Genomic DNA, 16,003 nt, shown 5'->3' with positions numbered 1-16,003 from the left:
TGAGCTCACTTGGGGATCAGTTATGCTGGACTGGCTGTTGTGCAGGGAAGAGAAATTGATTAGATAGCTTAACGTAAAGCAACCTTTAAGGTGGTAAATATGGAGGATAGGTAGAGAGATTTACCGATGCATTATTGATTCCAAAGGAATTTACAGATGTCACATTAATATTACAAGTGCTCAGATACACAAATATTGGAGGAGAGGTACGAAGGAATAGAAGTAAGTACCTCAAAATATAAACTTTCCAGGAATTATAAGTCAAAGATGACAATATTCGCAAGATTTACAAGTTTACACTGATAAGATGGTAGTGCAAGATTTGCTGTGAATTTATATAATAGTGGTGCACATTCACACAGTCCAAATAATAAGCGACGGTAAAATTGCATAGTATTGCAGTCAGTGTCCGCAATACCTGGGAATGGTAAACAGTGCTCAAACTGAGCTCTGTCGAACAGAGTTTAACAAGAGTCTAACAGTAAGGGACATTCACTTGGAGAATTGTGAGCAATTTTGTGTCCCTTTCTTATAAAGGTATGCTGACATTGTGGAGGTCAATCAAAATGGTTCCGCCTTTGAAAGGCTTGTCATATGAGCGGCATTATATGGCTCTAACACTGTACTGTGTAATTCAGAGGAATAAGGCTGAACCCCTGCCTCAGCAAGGACCCATTGCAATTTGCCTATCGCCACAATACGTCTTCGGTAGATGCAATTTCACTGGCTCTTCACGCGGCCTCTGACTACCTGGACAGCACAAACAACAAAGATGCTGTTAATCGACAATATCTCAGCATGTAATACCATCACTCTCACAATCCAGATTGAAAAGTTGCAGAACCTGGTCCTCGGTACCTCCTTCTACAATTGGATCTTCGAATTCCTGACTGGAAGACCACAATATTTGCTGATTGATGAAGAAATCTCCTACTCGCTGACGATCAACACTGGTGCGCCTCAGAGTTGCGTGATTAGCCCACTGCTCTAAAATCTTTAATGCTCAAATACCGTCTATAAATTTGCTGATGACACAACCATTTTCTGGTAGAACCTGACATGGAAACGAGAGGGCGTTCAGGAGCGAGATGTCCCAACTGGAAGAGTGGCGTCGTAGCAACAACCTTGCACTCAACGTCAGTAAAACCAAAGAGTTGATTGTGGACTCTGGAAAGGTAAGAGAAAGGAGCACTTTCCAATCCTCAGAGGGATCAGAAGTGGAGAGAGTGAGCATTGTCATGTTCCTAGGTGTTAAGATCTCTGAGGACCTAAACTGGTCTCAACATATCCATGCAGTTATAAACAAAACAAGAAAAAGACCATACTTCATTCGGAGTTTGAAGAGGTTTGATGTGTGAACAAGTACAAATGCAGTTTAAAAAAATCCTCTTTAGATGTACCGTGACGCGCATTCTGACAGGCCACATCGCTGTCTGGTATGATGGTCGGGGGTTGTGGGGTGGTGGTGCTGTGCTACTGCACAGGACCGGAAGTCTCTGCAGGCGGTTGTAAATCTCGTCGACATCATCTTGGGTACCAGCCTAACAAAGTACCCAGGACATCTTCAGGGAGCGGTGTCCCAGAAAGGCAGCGTCCGGTATTAAGGACATCCAGCACCCAGGACAAGCCATTTTTCCACTGTCACCATCCAGGAGCTACAGAAGCCTAAAAACACATGCTCGGTGATTCAGGTAATTTTCCTCCCTTCTGTCATCCGATTCGTAAATGGGCATTCAACCCGTAAGCACAACCCACTTTTTAATATCTTATTTCTCTTTTTTGCACGATTTTTAACTGTAATTGATGTACTTATGCCTTTGTTGCTATTATTATAATTTATTATATTCGTTATGTATTGCATTGAAGTGCGGCTGCTACTTTAACAAATTTCACGACACATGCTGGTATAACGGCCTTTGCCGCAACTGGCTCCCGTTGCCTAGGGCGAATAGCCGTCGACCCCGCCAACAGTGCAATTGCTTTGGTGCGGATACGGTGTGAGGCACCCAGTGATCAGCCACGACACAAATATCAAACAATATGCCAAGTGCGAGTAAAGATTTATACGTTATAGCAAGTTTTGGTGATGGGTTAGTGGCAACAGCTAGAAGAAAATGTGCCCCGTTAGTAACATATCAGTCCTGTGCGCATAATATTTTAATACTTTGGAGCTCACGCCTCCGATTCCATCCACAACGTCTTTCCGAGACTCCGGCCACCATCCGAACCCCCGAGGTCCGGTATCTGCCGCCCTGGAACCGCTATCCGTTCCCCGCACGTCTGTCCTGTCGGCTCGCCTCCCGAAAAAGCCCGCGCTCCTCAACTCAGCACACATATACAAGATAACATAACATGACTTGCATTGGCTAGCAAATGAAGACAATTTCCATTATCACTACGTATATTCCAAACACGCTGTACAGAGAACACCTTGCTCAGCATTTAACAGTACGAGAAGTCATTTTGGTAATAAGCAATTAACAGTTAACTGTCCATCTAGTATTACTGAGAACCCTACATTCTCCCCCCACCGAAGTAAGTCATGCCGTCATGACAGTCAGATAATTCGCCACGCCTTCCTGCAAAACAAACAGCCCAATCCACGTGCAGAAAGCAGGGAAATAACTTCCCAAAACAGTAGAGATCACACCCTGCTCCCCGGGTGCAACATAGGCCAACTTCTCCGGGGGGTTCCGACTTCTATGAGACCTACGTATCCCCGCTTCTGACTCTTCCGCCTCGGAGACTATAGGGGACCTTTTGAAACTACGAGGCGAACCCACCCCCGAGCGGTCACCCAAACCCCTCGGCGCCTCGGAACCCTCTATCTCTGGTTCAAACCCTACATACTCTCCTTCAGCGCCCTGCGGTACCACGGACTGCCTATCACTAGCCCCCCTTACCCCGTCTAACACAGTGGGGAAATGCCAGGACTCTCTTCCTCGATCACGGGAGTATAAGCGAACGGCAGAAGGTACCAACCATCCCAGTCATCATCCTCCGAGTCAGTATCCCGCACAGGGGCTGGACCTGGGCCCGTCTCTCCCGGGGTAGGCACGTCCTCCACCCTGCGGGGACGCAGAGTCCTGATACTGGGTGCAGCCGCCGCTTCAAGCTCCCGTTTTATCTGTACGTCTTACCCCAGGGGCAAAAGGTGATTCTGATGGAGAATCTTGACAGGCCCCTTTCTATCCTCGGGCCGGACCCGGAAAACCGGTAAATTTGGCATCTGACTCTCCACCACATAGGGCGTGGCTGCCCAGTGATCAGCCAATTTGTGCTTTCCAGTTAATCCCAGATTCCTTATGAGGCTTCGTTCTCCCGGTAGGAGTTGGGAGAACTTTACTTTCGTGTCATATCTCCTCTTATTTCCCCAATTCTGCCGGGCGGCCGCCTCCCCGGCTAACTCGTAAGCCCATTTCAGCTCTTTCCTCATATCAGACACATACTTCAAGTAAGGCGTCGGCGATACCTCACCCGCATCAGTCCCGAAACAGAGGTCAATGGGCAACCTGGCTTCGCCCCCAAACATAAGATAATAGGGGCAGTAACCAGTAGCTTCATTCCGTGTACAGTTGTGACGGTGAACCATTTGCCTAATATGTCGACTCCAGCGGTTCTTTTTGCTGATCTCCAGGGTCCCGATTAAACATCTCCGGCTGGGGACCGCCCTGCGGATGATAGGGCGTGGTCCTCGATTTCTCAACCCCGAGCATGCCCAGTCAGTCATAGATGAGTTTACTCTCAAAGTCCCGTCCCTGGCCACTATGTATCCGCCGGCGAAAAATATTCTCTCATTGCATTTTCGCCACTGTAGTCGCTCCCTGATCCTTGGTAGGAAAAGCTTGAGCATACCTGGTGTTTTGGACCGTGGTGACCAAGATATTCGTCGTGTTGCTGGCATCGGGTTCTATGGCCACGAAATCCATGCACACCAGGTCAAACGGCCCCGCAATCTGCAAGTGGGACAAAGGGACAGCCTGCCCAGGCAGCGAATTCCGCCGTATGCAGGATTAGCAGTACTCTTCGACCTCCGTCCTCATTCGGGGCCAGTAAAACCGGTCCTTGGGCAATCCTTAGGTCTTTTCCACCCCCACATGTCCAGAGCCATCATGGAGGGACTTCAAGACAACCTCCCGATACTTCTCAGGCAGGACCAGCTGCCAACACCGAGGTCGGTCCGAGAGTGACCTTACCCGCTATAAATTTTTGTTTTTCAAACTCAACCGTAGTTATTCGCTCAATAACAGAAACACTGAAACCTGTTCAGTCTTCTCCACCTGTGTCACATCCCCCTCTTCCACGGCGTGCCAGACAGGGCCAATGCCCGGGTCATCTCGCTGAGCAGCGGCCACTTCCCCAGGGTTTAACTCCGGCAGCTGCGTGGTCTTCAGAGCAGTGAGATCACTGTAAACTAGGGGCACGGCATCATTGGACGCCCCGAATGAGTCCACTGCTCGATCTGGCCTCTCCTTCTCCTCAGCCTGCACCGTGATAGCAAGATGGCCCATCGCCTTCACCCCGGATGCAGAAACACTCTCATACTCCGCGTACTTCTTCAGTTCCTCATGCCTCCGTCGGGACAGAGCATCCGTATCGACATTCCGGCTCCCGGGGCGGTACTTCAGGCTGAAATCATATACAGACAAGGCTGCCAGCCACCGACGGTCTGTGGCATCCAGTTTATCCACCACCGCCCATTTCAACGCCAGCAACTCCAACTTTTGAGTGGGATAGTTCCTCTCCAAAGGTGACAAACACTGGCTGACAAATGCCACAGGCCTCAGGCCAGCGCCCTGATCCTGATATAGAACGGCCCCTAACCCTCATGACTGGCGTCAGTGTGTAGCACGTAGAACAATCGGGGGTTTGCAAAAGCCAGCACCGACGCCTGAGTCAGCATCTCCTTCAGTAACAGAAAAGACGCTTCACATTTGTCATCCCATCTCTGTCCGAAGGGCTCTGACGGGTTCAAATATTCTCCCATCTCCCGTCCTTCCCCCACCCCCCTCTGTCCCAGGGGAGGGTAGCCACGCAGAGGCTGGTTCAAGGGATGACTCACCTGGGCGTAGCCCTTCACGAATCTCTGGTAGTACCCATAGAACCCTAGGCACGAACGCAGAGCACTCACGGTCTGGGGCCTTGGCCAGGTGGTCACTGCTTCGATCTTAGCCGTGTCCTTCGCTACACCATTCCGCGAGATAATGTGTCCAACATAGCTAACAGAACTGGCACTTGTCCAGGGAAAGCTTCAACCCTTCCTGCTTCAGCCGGTTGAGCACCTTCAGTATTCTCGCTTCTTGTTCTTCCAAGATGGATCCAAATACTGAGTCAACCAAATATACTAACATTTCGAGCAGGTTCCTATCTCCCACTGTCTTCTCCATGACCCTCTAGAAGGTGCCAGGGGCCCTCGATATGCCCTGGGGCATCCTTTCGAACTGGTAAAATCCCAGAGGGCAAATGAAGGCTGTGTTCTCCTTATCGGCCTCACTCATCGGGATCTGGTAATATCCAGTCCTCAAACCCACTTCGCCCCACTCAGACAGGCCAGCGCGTCTTCGACCCGGGGTCTGTGTTCTGATCAAGGACCCTGCGCCTGTTCAGTGTTCTATAGTCCACACACATATCAACCTTCCCATTCTTCTTCTGGGCCACTACGATAGGAGAGGCATAAGGTCTTCGGGACTCTGTAATGATCCCAGCCTCCTTCAACTTGCCCAAATGCTGCCGCACGTCTTCCACATCTGCAGCAGCCAGTCGCCACGATCTTTCACTAAACGGAGTATCCTCAGTTACCCGTATGGTGTGGTGAATGCTCTTGGAACAACCCACATCAAACTCGTCAGTGGAAAAAACACCTGTCAGCGTCATCATCTTCTGCACCAGCCTCCGCTTCCAACCTTCCTGGACAAGTGATGCCCCAAAGTTAAAAGCTTTCAGCGGTCAACTTAGGCCCTTGTCCCAACAGCAATCTCCCAACTGGCCTCACGGGGGTGCTATGCATCACCATCATGGGGAACAAATGTTCCAGAGGCATCTCTCGCTTAAAGGTGACATCCCGTTTCGTAGTGTTCCTGACGAACACCACCAGCCTGCGTGCCTGCACCACCGAAGCAGACTGGAAGACGGTTTCAATGAACAACTACCCACTGGCCCCCAGAGAAAGCAGATCTCCCAGTGGCCACACATTTTAATTCCACATCCCATTCCCATTCTGATATGTCTATCCACGGTCTCCTCTACTATCAAGAAGAAGCCACACACAGGTTGGAGGAACAACACCTTATATTCCGTCTGGGTAGCCTCCAACCTGATGGCATGAACATCGACTTGTCTAACTTCCGCTAAGGCCCCACCTCCCCCTCGTACCCCATCTGTTACTTATTTTTATGCACACATTCTTTCTCTCACTCTCCTTTTTCTCCCTCTGTCCCTCTGAATCCAGATCCATGATCCTCTCATATCCCTTTTGCCAATCACCTCTCCAGCTCTTGGCTCCATCCCTCCCCCTCCTGTCTTTTCCTATCATTTCTGATCTCCCCTCCACCCTGCCCCCCCACTTCCAAATCTCTTATTAGCCCTTCTTTCAGTTAGTCATGATGAAGGGTCTCGGCCCGAAACGTCGACTGTACCTCTTCCCAGAGACGTTACCTGGCCGGCTGCGTTCACCAGCAACTTTTACGTGTGTTGCTTGAAATTCCAGCATCTGCAGATTTCTTCGTGTTTGCAGATACACCAATAGCTTCACACTGGGAAGCGGCCGTTCACCTGCTCGGTGTGAGCGAAGAGACTCATTCAGTTAACCCACCTTGTGATGCTCCACTGAGTTCACTATAAATAGAGGCCACATTTCTGTCCGGAATGAGCAAAGAGTTTTACTCAATCATCCCAGCTGCTGTAACACCAGCAACTTCACATCAGGGAGGAAGTTCAGATCAGCTCTGTGTTAAATGTTTAACCATCACGGTGACTGAAGGCAGCTGCAGGTTCATGAGGGACTGTTACTGTCAGATTCTGCAGTTCTTGCGGCTGCTCATCGCACCCAGGACTGAACCCTAGTCACTGAGCATTGGAGGAGTCCGTTCTGCCGATGTTAGCCTTAAACTAGACGAGTGTTTAATATTCTGGATCTGTGAAAGATAAATCAGTTCTGTATCAAATCCCGTGTCTCAGGTACTTACTGTCTCTGCCACACTCACAATGTAAACTAGGGAGGCCACTCAGACTATTTGATCCCTGCCCATATTTCCGTTCCATATCAGTATATCAAAATCTATCCCTGCCTTTCCCCTCTCACTCTCCCTGTGATGACAGGTTGCAACCAGTCACCACTCCGTGGGAGAAGAGATCTCCCTTGAATTTCAGAGAATCATAGAAATCTACAGCACATTACAGACCCTTTGGCCCACAGTTTGTGTCGACCATGTAACTTACTCTGGAAACTGCCTAGAATTACCCTACCGCATAGCCCTCTATTTTCCCGAGCCCCATGTATCTAGTCTCTTAAAAAACCCTATTGTATCCGCCTCTACCACCGTCGCTGGCAGTGCATTCCACGCACACACCACTCCTTGTTTAGAAAAAAACTTAGCTCTGACATCTCCTCTGTGCCTATTTTCAAGCAGCTTAAACATATGCCCCCTCGTGTTAGCCGTTTCAGCCCTGGGAAAAAGCCTGTGGCAATCCACACAACCAATGCCTCTCATCATCCTATACACCTGCATGAATCTCCTGCATGATTGTCTCCAGGCTGAATAAGACGACGTGCTCACTGTGGTTTTGACGTTCTTCAAGGCTCCGGACGAAGTTGGTTAAACTCCTTCCCCGCTCTTTCCAACGTTTTGTGTCATTTTCACTAATTTCAAAGGACTGTGCTTCAGACAGCTGGGTTGTTGCAACGTGCCTCTCAAGCCTGACAGCAGACCAGCGAATGAATTTTCGACAGAGCGGATTCAGAAAGAGTTGGCAGTGTGAGTCAGGGCTTTAGGGCTCCAGAGAATTATGGGGTCTAGAGTTTACGAGGAGGAGGAGAAATCAGACCAGCAGGATATGGCTACAAATTAAAGATCAGAAACATTTGGAAACTGGTTGAATGAAAAAAAAGGTGGTTAATTTCTGCAAATTACTGGTGGAAATCAACAGATCAGGCAGCAAATGTGGAGAGGAATAAATACACAACGTTTAGGCCGAGCTCCTTCAGTATGCTTAGCCTATGAACTCCGCTGCTCATTTGCTGCCTGAACTGCAGAGTTCCTCCAGCATTGTGTGTGTGTGCGTCTCTGTATTTCCAGCAACTGCAGAATCTCTTACATTTGTAAGAGGATTGTACTTTGGCATTAGATACACGGAATACCTGTTGATATTGAGCAAATCGTTTATGGGATCCGCTTTCTGTGTTAAAACAGCTACTGAGTATTCTACACAAAAAAAAAACGGAGGTCTGGACATGGAACCGAAGCTTGCCGGAACTTTTAATGGCACCGTGATTACCCAGAAAGCTCTGCATAACAATTATCGCCTTCGCTGAAGCACCGATCAAATGCGCAGGCGTCAGGGTTGATGTTTGTTCCCGAATATCGCGCATGCGCGCAGTACACTAAAGGCCTCGGAAAATCGGCTCCAGGTAAGAGACAGTTTGCTGGTGGGGTTTTCAACACCGAATTCGGGATAATTACTGTGAGCTCCGGATACCGTGACCCGCAATCCCGGGACAGTCCTTTTCTCTTCCCTCTCTCTCTCAGCCCCACGACCCGTACACGGACCCCGGGGAGCTTCCGGCTGGTGAGAGAATGGGAACCGATGGATCTCTCAGACAGAGCTGAGCTCCAGCTGTCTAAATGCAAGGATTGGGAACTCGGAGAAAGGGAACAAATCTTTTAAATCACCTTTGTTCTACCTCCTATCACAAACGAGAGAAAATCTGCAGATGCTGGAAATCCAAGCAACACACACGAATTGCCGGAGGAATTCAGCATTAGTACTCTTCCTTAGATGCTGCCTGGCTTGCTGAGTTCCTCCAGCATTTTGTGTGTGTTGTTTCTTCTACCTGCTCTTGTTCTGGACTTTTCTACTCGTGAGAACACGTTTTGACCCACTCTCTCTGGGTACATAATTATATCAAACACTTTTGTCCTGGGCAACAAGTAGCTTTCACATCACAAATGTGCCGGACAGAGTACTGCCTTTCCCTTCATACTCATTGGCATTGCCATCAATAAGCTCAGCACCGACAGTCACCTGGGGGGAGGGTTCAGGGGAAATATTTATGTACGATACAGAATCTGTGTTTATTGTGGTGATGCAAAAGTTGCTGGAGAATTTGCAAGTGGGAGGAAGTGGAGTGATATTTGGAAATCTGACTTTTAAAAGTGTCATTTAGCAAGCAAATCAGATATGGATGGTGTGCAAAAGCTGGAGTGAGAAAATTCTTCCTAACCCTCTACAGGCCTGCTACATAGGTTGTGTGAGAGTGCAGATGAACTTGATCAAATCCAGAGGATATCAAAGTTCTTATTGACAGTGATTTACTAGCTGTTAAAATGAATACCTCTATTTAAAGTTCAGTGTGCACATATTATTGTCACTGGGTAAAAATTGCACAGCCCAAGATTTTTTGGCACACGGCTCATTACAAATTAGATGGGACATTGGTGGGAAGGTGGGGAGACTTCAAATGTCCTTGACATCCTCACCTGCTAGGTGTGCGTCCAGCTGCAGCTTGTAACCCTGCATGTTCGGGAGTTTGAGCTAGAAATGGATGAATTCCAGATCATTTGGGAGTTGGAGGGGGTGATGGATATGACCTGAAGAGAGGGGCCAGGCACCCATGCAGCTTAGCAGGAACAGGGAATAATACCAATGGAGAGAGTCAAACTGACCCAAGGCACAAATTGGAGACAGCAAAATGCCCCATTCTTACAGAGACAGGAAGATCATCAGGGAATTGATGGTCATTCCAGATGCCAGCACTGTGCCCAGTTTGAAGATAATTTCTCTCTTCAACTTGGGTTGAACTTCACTAACAGTAATACCAGATCAAACCTTGGCAACTCAAGTAATCTCATCTGAAATGTTGTCCTACACCCATTGATGGATTTTGTAAATTTTTTTACAGGTTAAACACAAGAAGGAATTTGTCTACAGGAATCTCAAACACGACGCGCCAGTTTTGCTGTCTCTGTCTAGATATTTAAGAAGTGGAGCAAGGGATTCAATCGACCATCCTTCCTGCTCAGACTGTGGGGAGGGATTGACTCGGTCATTTGACCAACTGGCATGCCAGTCGTTTTACACGGGGAGAGGCCATTCACCTGCTCAGACAGTGGAAATGGATTCACTTGGCCATCTCAGTTGAGGGTCATCAGCAAGATCACACTGTGCAAGGCCATTCATCTGTTTTGTGTGTGAGAAAAGATTCAGTCAGTCATCCCACCTGTAGACACACCAATCGGAGGCTGGTCATCTGCTCAATTTCTGGTAAAGGATTCACTCGATCATCTGACCTAATGTTACACCAGCAAGTTCACGCAGGAGAGAAACCATTTTCCTGCTCAGTCTGTGGGAAGGGATTCACACTGTAATCCACCCTACAGAGTCACCAGCACATTCACACTGGGGAGAAGCTGTTCACCTGCTCAGTCTGTGGGAAGGGATTCACTTTTTCATCTAGCCTAATGGCTCACCAGCGAGTTCACACCAGGGAGAGGCCATTCACCTGCTCGGACTGCGGGAAGAGATTCACATTGTCATCTCAACTACTGTCACATCAGCGAGTTCACACTGGGGAGAAGCCGTTCACCTGCTCAGTCTGTGAGAAGAGATTCACTGATTCATCCACCCTACAGAAACACCATCGAGTTCACACTGGGGAGAAGCCATTCACCTGCTCAGTCTGTGGGAAGAAATTCACTCAGTCATCCAACCTACAGATACACCATCGAGTTCACACTGGCGAGAAGCCGTTCACCTGCTCAGTCTGTGAGAAGAAATTCACTCACTCTTCCACCCTACAGAGACACCATCGAGTTCACACTGGGGAGAAGCCGTTCACCTGCTCAGTCTGTGGGATGTGTTTCACTGATTCATCTGCCCTACAGAGTCACCAGCGAGTTCACACTGGGGAGAAGCCATTCACCTGCTCATTCTGTGGGAAGGGATTCACTCAGTCATCCAACCTGCAGAGTCATCAGCGAGTTCACACTGGGGAGAAGCCATTCACCTGCTCAGTCTGTGGGAAGGGATTCACCCACTCATCCAACCTGCAGAGTCACCAGCGAGTTCACACTGGGGAGAAGCCATTTACCTGCTCAGTCTGTGGGAAGAGATTCACTCAGACATCTGACCTAATGGCTCACCAGCGAATTCACACTGGGGAGCAGCCATTCACCTGCTCGGACTGTGGAAAGGGATTCACTTTGTCATCCACCTTACTGAGACACCAGCGAGTCCACACTGGGGAGAAGCCGTTCACCTGCTCAGTCTGTGGGAAGGGATTCACTCAGTCATCCACCCTACAGAGTCACCAGCGAGTTCACACTGGGGAGAAGCCATTCACCTGCTCAGAATGTGGGAAGGGATTCACTCAGTCATCCAACCTGCAGAATCATCAGCGAGTTCACACAGGGGAGAAGCCGTTCACCTGCTCAGTCTGTGGGAAGAGATTCACTGATTCATCCACCCGACAGAGTCACCAGCGAGTTCACACTGGGGAGAAGCCGTTCACCTGCTCAGTCTGTGGGAAGCGATTCACTCACTCATCCACCCTTCAGAGACACCAACGAGTTCACACTGGGGAGAAGCCGTTCACCTGCTCAGAATGTGGGAAAGGATTCACTTGGTCATCTGAACTACTGGCACATCAGTCAGTTCACAGTGGGGAGTGGCCATTCACCTGCTCAGAATGTGGGAAGGGATTCACTCATGCATCCCACCTAAAGAGACACCAGGGAGTTCACACTGGGGAGAAGCCGTTCACCTGCTCAGAATGCGGTAAAGGATTCACTCAATCTTCCAAACTACTGGCACACCAGTCAGTTCACACTGGGGAGTGGCCGTTGTTATGAATCCCTTGGTTTTGTTTGCTATGGACATTCACTTTAAAAGAGAGAGAGAGATTAAGAAGGTGAATCAGTCTGACTTACGGCTTGTTTACATTGCTTGCAGCTTGTTTAGATTTAACCGAGGACACGGACACTCAGAGTCAGACAGAGACGAAGGAGGTAAAATGAAAGGATCGAAACAAAGGAACTAGTGGCCAAGGGTCACTGTTTAGAACTTTCCTATGCCCACAAGGGTGGGTTAATTATCGATTCAGCCTACATCGAATGTGTGGTTATCACCTCTTTTGAACTATAGGAGTGGATTGGATTTGGGGTATCCTGTGAAGACAAGTTGTGTGTTAACCCTTGACTGCGTGTGATGTGGGAATTCACTTGAAGACGATACCCCTTGTGACAAGTCACTTTCGGTGATAATTCGTACGTGGATTTGGAACGATGACGGATAAAATCTACAGCGACTGTTCTCTTGTTTTACCACCGTGGAACCTGTGGAATTCGACATGATTCCCTCCTCTGGACATTTACCCTGGATTACAAATATCTCTGTCTCATCACCTATTCCATGGATGAATTGAACTTTCATACTTTATCATCTCAAGACCCTAAGCCTTGTTTCCCCTGTGTTCAATAGCTTGGGAGTAATACTTACACACATATATACACGTAACACTGTTAACTTATGTTTATCTTGCTTAAGTTATTATTTATAAGTAGACACTAATAAAGATAGTGGTTTTCATATCAAAACCAGACTCCAGTCTATTGCTGCTGGTTCGTTTCTAAAGCATTACGGTTCGTAACAAAATTAGGGCCTGCGTCTGGGATATGAACAAATTTGGGGGCATATTGATTGATTAATTATCAATTTCATTGGGGAAATCCCTTTTGATTTATTTGTGTGTGGAAAATCACCAGCAATGGATGTTGATAGATTTCTGGAAGCACCAACCTCTGAGGCATTAGAAGACGCCAGAAGGATTGAGTTGTTGAGTATTGCTAAAAGGTTAGAACTTGCTAAGGTGAAATCAACAATGAGGAAGGCACAGATGCAGAGGACAATAGCTGAACATTATGTATATGAGGGTGTGTTTAAAGTGGAAGAGTTGGAGGTGTTTCTGGAAAGTAAACTTAGTGAGCTTGAGCTCCCGTACAAGTTAGAAAAATTAAAGATGGAGGCTGTGGAAAGGCAGAGGCATTTTGAGGCTAGAGAGGCAGAAAAACAGGGAGGAAGCAGAAAGACAGAGGCTGTTTGAGCTGGAAAAGATAAGAGAGATTGCAGCAAAGGGGTCTAGTGTTAGACTCTGGTGATAAGTTTGAGGCCAGTCGGGAAGTTAAATTGGTACCTCCATTTGATGAGGCAGAGATAAATACTTTCAGCATTTTGAGAAGTTTGCTCAGAGTATAAGGTGGCCAAAAGAGGGTTGGCCTATTCTCTTACAAAGTGTAATTAAGGGGAAGGCTCAGCAAGCCTATTCTGCTTTGACAGTTGATGAAGCAGCTGATTAAGACACAGTGAAACAGGCTGTGCTGAAAGCTTACGAGTTGGAAAGTTTAGAAATTTGAGGAAATCTCTGAACCAGACTTGTATGAAATTTGCTTATGAGAAGTTTGTGTGTTTTGACCACTGGCACATATATAAAAATGTAAATGATGATTTTAACAGCTTGAAAGAGTTGGTTTTAATTGAAGAATTCAAAAGGTGCGTCCCTGATGACATAAAGACATATTTAGATGAAAAGGATGCTGCCACTTTGCAGGAGTCTGCTAGATTCACAGATGAGTTTGCTTTAACCATAACTCATGAGTTCACCCTGAATAAAAGTTTCCAAAAGAGTAGCAGGGATAACCAGGGTAAACCAGAAATTAATGCTGGAACTAATAACAAGAGTAAGGATGAAGGGAAGCAGTTGAAGGAGAAATATTCTGGTCTTACTTGTTACTATTGTAAGAAAGCTGGTCATATGATGTCTTAATTTTTCCATCCTGAAGAAGAAAAAGGAAAAGGAGTCAGTTCCAAATGCCTGTGATCAGTATGTTGAAGCACCTATAAACCCACATTCTGTTGAGGCTCAGTTAAGGACTGAGAGGTCTGACTGAGTTCAGAAGGTATTCGCCTCACCTCCCCCTCGTACCCCATCCGTTATTTATTATTATTTTTATACACACATTTGTTCTCTCACTCTCCTTTTTCTCCGTCTGTCCCTCTGACTATACCCCTTGCCCATCCTCTGGGTTCTCCCCCCCCTTGTCTTTCTCCACGGACATCCTGTCCCATGATCCTCTCATATCCCCTTTGCCAATCACCTGTCCAACTCTTGGCTCCATCCCTCCCCCTCCTGTCTTCTCCTATCATTTTGGATCTCCCCCTCCCCCTCCCACTTTCAAATCTCTTACTAGCTCTTCTTTCAGTTAGTCCTGACGAAGGGTCTCGGCCCGAAACGTCAACTGTACCTCTTCCTAGAGATGCTGCCTGGCCTGCTGCATTCACCAGCAACTTTGATGTGTGTTGCTTGAATTTCCAGCATCTGCAGAATTCCTCTTGTTCAGAAGGTATTCGATCACTTTATGTCAGATGGGTTTGTATTAGTAAAGGAAAGGTCAACCCTGGTACCTATGAAAATTCTTTGAGATACTGGGGCTTCTCAGTCACTTACATTAGACAGTGTTCTAAAGTTTGGTGATGAGACTAACACAGGTGAGGTAAATCTTATTAAAGGCATTGGGGGTGGCATGTTTTCTGTGCCACTGCACAGGATAATTTTAGTCAGGGTTGGTTTCGAGACCTGTTAAGATTGGATTATGCTCCAGTTTACCGGTGGAAGATGTTACTTTGCTGTTAGGGAATGACCGGGCAGATGGTAAAGTCGTTCCTGCAGTGCAGTTGACAACTAAGCCAACCACTGACGACCCACAGATGGATTTTAACATTTATCCTTCCTGCGCAGTAACTCAAAGTATGGCTAAAAAGTCTGCCAATGCAGACAGTTCTGTGCAGCATGATTCTGATACCCATGACAGCCAAAATCAGGATTCAGGTTATGATGACTTGTCAGGGACTTTTCTGCCTTCTTTGTTTCAACAGGACTCAGGTAGTAAGTCTGATAAGAAAGATTTATTCCTGTCTAGGAAGGAGTTTATAGCAGAACAGAACCAAGACCCTGAGATTGAAGCTTTAAAAGAAACAGCTTTCTCAGATAATGAGATTAAGAAAGTACTGGTTGGCTATTATCTCAAGGATGGAGTGTTAATGAGGAAGTGGAGGCCACCTGCTATACCTGTGAGTGAGGAATGGGCAATTGTTCACCAAGTTGTTGTCCCTAAAGTTTATAGGACTAAAATTTTAGCTTTGGCCCACAGTATGCCCTGAGGTGGCCATTTCAGAGTGAATAAAATGGTAAACAGGATTATGAAACAATTTTACTGGCCTAATTTAAGGAAAGATGTTGTGACCTTTTGCAGAACCTGTCACCCTTATCAATTTGTGGGTAAACCTAATCAGGTCACCCCAGTGGCCCACTCTGGCTATACCTGTATTCGGTGAACCCTTTTCCAAAGTTATAGTGGATTGTGTTGGCCCATTGCCAAAGACTGAATCTGGCCATCAGTATTTGCTAAATATTATGTGTACTGCATCCAGATTCCCAGAAGCAATAACTCTCAGAAATATTAAAGCTAAAACTGTGGCGAAAGCTCTTAACAGGTTTTTTACTTTATTTGGTTTACCTAAAGAAATCCAGTCTGATCAAGGAAGTAATATTACACCTGGATTGTTCCAGCAGGTATTTTATGAACTGGGAGCTAAACAAATTACATTGTCTCAGTACCATCCGGAATCACAAGGGGCTTTAGAAACATTTCCTTCTACCCTCTAAACAATGATTAAGACATACCGTGTTGAAAATGGAAAAGACTGGGATGAAGGAATACATTTGCTTTTGTTC

General features: G+C 47.1%; 1 protein-coding gene across 1 annotated transcript in view; it reads left to right on the top strand.

The window, feature by feature from the left end:
* The window catches only part of LOC140208029 (uncharacterized), a 97,178-nt gene that overhangs the window by 63,872 nt on the left and 17,303 nt on the right, over positions 1-16,003 (top strand). The window contains 6 exon segments of the mRNA XM_072276559.1: positions 827-953; positions 1,944-2,053; positions 2,918-3,216; positions 3,638-3,721; positions 3,839-4,052; positions 10,596-12,061. Coding sequence (XP_072132660.1) covers positions 827-953; positions 1,944-2,053; positions 2,918-3,216; positions 3,638-3,721; positions 3,839-4,052; positions 10,596-12,061 — 2,300 coding nt within the window.

This window comes from Mobula birostris, chromosome 13, assembly GCF_030028105.1.
Source record: "Mobula birostris isolate sMobBir1 chromosome 13, sMobBir1.hap1, whole genome shotgun sequence".
In the NCBI taxonomy this organism is placed as follows: Eukaryota; Metazoa; Chordata; class Chondrichthyes; order Myliobatiformes; family Myliobatidae; genus Mobula; species Mobula birostris.
This window is presented reverse-complemented; position numbering and strand designations above follow the sequence as displayed.